Source organism: Mesoplodon mirus, assembly GCF_964341445.2.
Source record: "Mesoplodon mirus genome assembly, chromosome: 4".
Classification (NCBI taxonomy): domain Eukaryota; kingdom Metazoa; phylum Chordata; class Mammalia; order Artiodactyla; family Ziphiidae; genus Mesoplodon; species Mesoplodon mirus.
Window position 1 is genome coordinate 63897970 of NC_138979.1, and position 4355 is coordinate 63902324.

Consider the following 4355-nt stretch of genomic DNA (forward strand, 5'->3'; position numbering starts at 1 on the left):
GACTGATCACCTCACTGCTGTTTTCATAAATTATTTGGGAGATTTTCACAAAGTTTCTCATATCAGTCATTAATCCAAACAGTTTTGGTTCCTTTTAGTGGTGAATAGTATTTAGAGTCCAAGTCTGGGTGTGTTTATTGTCACTGAGATGTCATCATTTTCCAGTTCCTCTCAGTGGATAGACCTATGAAATACATATTTACAGACACAAACCCATTCATCTATATTTCTGTTTCATATATATGTTACATATATGAAATAATATGTATATGTTCTTTTTTTCATTAATTTTTGTTGGAGTATAGTTTATTACATAAGTTCTAATACCAATACTTCAAATTCCAATTCAACCCTACATATTCTTTTCTAGTCTTCCCCTCCTCTATAATTTTGCCTTTTTTCTCCAAAATGGCTCCCATTTTCCACAATATATTTACCTGCATTTGCTTATATTGAAATCCATGGTAACCATCACAGTGGAGCCTCTTCAACTTGAGGCTGCATCATTTTAACACTTAACCTAAAATTTTCTGATCATTGCCTTACTATCTGGCATGACAAGAGTTCCAGGCTCATCTTTACATTTCCTGCCCCAAACACAACAAAGAGCCATTTCTTCAAAAAGCTCAGATGGGGACTTCCCCAGTGGCGAAATGGATAAGAATCCGCCTGCCAATGCAGGGGACACAGGTTCGATCCCTGGCCCGGGAAGATCCTACATGTCGTGGAGCAACTAAGCCCGCGAGCCACAGCTACTGAGCCTGCGTGGCACAACTACTGAAGCCCACGCACCTAGAGCCCATCCTCCACAATAAGAGAAGCCACCACAAGGAGAAGCCCGTGCACCGCAAGGAAAAATAGCCTCCACTCGCCACAACTAGAGAAAGACTTCACACAGCAACGAAAACCCAACACAGCTAAAAATAAATAAATTAAATCTTTATAAAAATAAATAAATAAAGCAACTATAGGGCTTCCCTGGTGGCACGTGGTTAAGAATCCGCCTGCCAACGCTGAGGCCACGGGTTCGAGCCCTGGTCTGGGAAGATCCCACATGCCGCAGAGCAACTAAGCCCATATACCACAACTACTGAGCCTGCGCTCTAGAGCCCGAGAGCCACAACTACTGAAGCCCACGCGCCTAGAGCCCGTGCTCCACAACAAGAGAAGCCACTGCAGTGAGAAGGCCACGCACTGCAAGGAAGAGTAGCCTCTGCTCACCGCAACTAGAGAAAGCCCGCGCAGCAACAAAGACCCAACACAGCCAAAAATAAAATAAATAAATTTATGAAAAATAAATGAAGCAACTATATCCCAATTAAAAAAAAATTTTTTAAGGGTACAGTACAGTAAGAGGTCCAAACTGAATTGCATTTCCAGGCTCACATGTGAACAAACCTTCACCCCTCAATGAACCAGAGATTCTGGGTATCCAACAGGCTGAGGTTAACCCAGGGCCAAATTGAACATTCAGGGCAGTTCTCAAAGTATTGAGCTTCATAGCCTGAGCATACATCTCTACACGTGGATTAGAGCCTGATCAGCTCTAAAGGGGACAGGGGGTGGGGGGAATAAAAAAATTTTTTTTAATTAAAAGCTCAGATGGGTTTTAGTGGGAAATTGAATTTCAAAACCACAATCTGGGCACTAGGGATGCCTATTTCTACTGGATTGGTCATTATTTCTAAGCTGCTTCAGTGGAGAGAGCTAGGGAGAGAGCTAGATCTATATCTATATATAGATCTATGCTTATAAAGATCGAAATAGAAATAATTTATACTGCTACTTCAAATTCAAGACTACAGGGGTTTATGTAACCTTTTGTATATTCATGTTTCTTTCCTTTTCCACACTGAGAATCCTAGTTCTCAAGAAAATAGGGGATTCCCACTAGCTAGCTATTTTACGCATGATAGTATATTTATGTCAAACCTAATCTCCCAGTTCGTCCCACCCTCCCCTTCCCCCACTGTGTCCACATGTCCATTCTCTACGTCTACGTCTCTATTACTGCCCTACAAAAAGTTTCATCTGTACCATATTTCTAGATTCCACATATATGCATTAATATATGATATTTGTTTTTCTTTTTCTGGCTTACTTCACTCTGTATGACAGTCTCTAGGTCCATCCACATCTCTGCAAATTGATATTTTGTATACCAAATTATAAATATATTTTATACTCTGCTATCTGGAAAGGTAGGAAGCGTGGCGCAAGTGGCGGGACACAGGATTAGATGCTGCCTGGGTGAGTGAGGAGTGTGCGGCGCTGCAGGAAGTGCGTGCAAATGGCTCTGCGGGTCCAGGGCTGTCGCTACGGGGAGGGGAGCGTGTGGGTCTGGGTGAGTGTGTAAGTGTGCAAGCTGCCACGCCAGAGAGAGCTGTAAGGCTCAAAGTCTGCCGGCAGCCCGTAGCCAAAGCACAGGGGCGACTCCTCTTCCCGGGGCATGCCCTCCAGCTCGTACCGGGATATGCCAGGTGAGCCCCAGGACAGTGGAACGCAGGCCCCCTCGGGAGTGGGCGGTGGTCCAGGGGTTTGCTTTACTCAGCAGCTATGTATAGTGCTGGCAGAGGGCGTTCCTTGGGAACTCTCAATTTGAGTCAAGGAGTGCATCTGTCCTGTAATTTTCCAAGGGGAGAGATGAAAATATGAATTTGGAGAGTAACTAGAGCTGAGATTCTGGAGCTGCGCCTGTGCCTTTCTGTTCTTCCTCCTGAAATCTGTTCTCCCTCCTCCAGGTGGCTTCCTGTTTGAAGGGCTCTCTGATGATGAGGATGACTTTCACCCAGTAAGTGGCCTGGCTGCCTGCCATTTGGGGGAGATGGTGCTGGGGATGCACCCCTTGCTGGGACCTGGCACGCCCCAGCTGGGAGGTGATCGGAGGCCCTTTGGTGACCCAGCTATGTCATACTATTGCTGTCTGAACCTGGCAGCTAGGGGAGGTTCCCCAAGAACTGTTCCTGGAGCGGGGGTGGGGTTCATCTGAGAACGTCACAGGGCTGCTTCCGTGATTCTTGGTGCCTCTCTTGTTCAGAGCGCCAGGTCCACGCCCTCGAGCAGCACACCCAGCTCCCGCCCAGCTTCCCTGGGGTACAGTGGAGCTGCCGGGCCCCGGCCTATCACCCAGAGCGAGCTGGCCACCGCCCTGGCCCTGGCCAGCACTCCAGAGAGCAGCTCTCACACGCCAACTCCTGGCACCCAGGTATGGAGAGAGGGCGGGAAGATCAAGGCCAGGCCCCTAAGGGAGAAGGGCCCAGTGGTAGAATGGATTTACCTTTGCTGATCCTAGAGCTGGATCTGCTTTGAGCCAAACTCTACCTGGAGCCCTGGTGGGTTTCCCGCTGCAGCTCAGGCGACCACCCGTCACCAGCCTTCAGGGCTTAGAAGTCTGGGGTTCATCACAGGCCTGATTAACTCCTGCCAGCACTTTGGAAGAACCTCCCGTCACACAATATACCCTTACTTGTCCCTGAAAGTGGCCAGACATCACAGGCTTAAGCATTCCTGGTGACGGTCACTCCAGCTTCCAAGGCCATCTCTCCCAGTGCTGGGTCCTAGGCTAGGTCGGGGGCTCCATTCCATCTCCCTGGAGCAAAAGAGAACAGAACCTTTCCTGCCCACGTAGAGAGCTTTGGGGTACCTCTGTGTGGTTGTCTCATGCAGGCCCCTGCTGGGAGGCAGTCGGGGGGCACCCAGGGGCACCCTGGGGTGATGTGAGAGCAGTGGGTATGCGCTGGGAGACTGAGGTGTCTCTGAGCGTGGCGCTGACCCTGGTTTGTCTCTAGGGCCATTCCTCAGGGACCTCCCCAGTGTCATCCGGCGTCCAGTCAGGGACGCCCATCACCAATGATCTCTTCAGCCAAGCTCTACAGCATGCGCTGCAGGCCTCCGGGCAGCCCAGCCTTCAGGTCAGTCTTCCCCACTCCTGATGTTCACATGGCTTCTTAGTTACTTTGGACACTGAGCCTGCTTCTGCTCTCTGGAGGCCCTTCCCACTTGGCCTGCTTTGCTCCAGGAACAGCTGGGGATGGCAGTGTGACAGGAGAGGATGCTCCCAGCAAGGCTAGTTGTCCCTGTGGCTTCCACTCCTGCACCCAGTGACCACAGCCGGCTCCGCTGACCACCTGGCTTGAATACTTGTGGCAGTTTTAATTGAAGAGACACTCGTCCATTCTGTGAGCGGGGTGGGGACTGAGCCTTGAGCATGTATATACCGGGCCGGGGTCCAGCTCCTGGGGTAGAGACGAGCCAGTGCTCATCCCTGCCATGGAGGGGTGCCAGGCAGTTACTGCAGTGAGGGAGCAACAGGGCGAGAAGCCCCGCCCAGGCTTGAGGTGAGGGCCTAGGTCAGG

The 4355-nt window shown here is 50.0% G+C and overlaps 1 protein-coding gene across 1 annotated transcript; it reads left to right on the top strand.

Annotated features, from left to right (window-relative positions):
• Positions 1-2435: 2435 nt before the first annotated feature.
• LOC309802854 (ubiquitin-like protein 7) lies at positions 2436-4042 on the top strand (the record flags this gene model as incomplete). Its single annotated transcript, XM_082618741.1, has 5 exons — positions 2436-2480; positions 2742-2791; positions 3038-3205; positions 3789-3911; positions 4019-4042. The coding sequence occupies exons 1-5, from the start codon at positions 2450-2452 to the stop codon at positions 4040-4042; spliced, it is 396 nt and encodes a 131-aa protein (XP_082474867.1). The 5' UTR covers positions 2436-2449.
• Between the last annotated feature and the right edge of the window lie 313 nt (positions 4043-4355).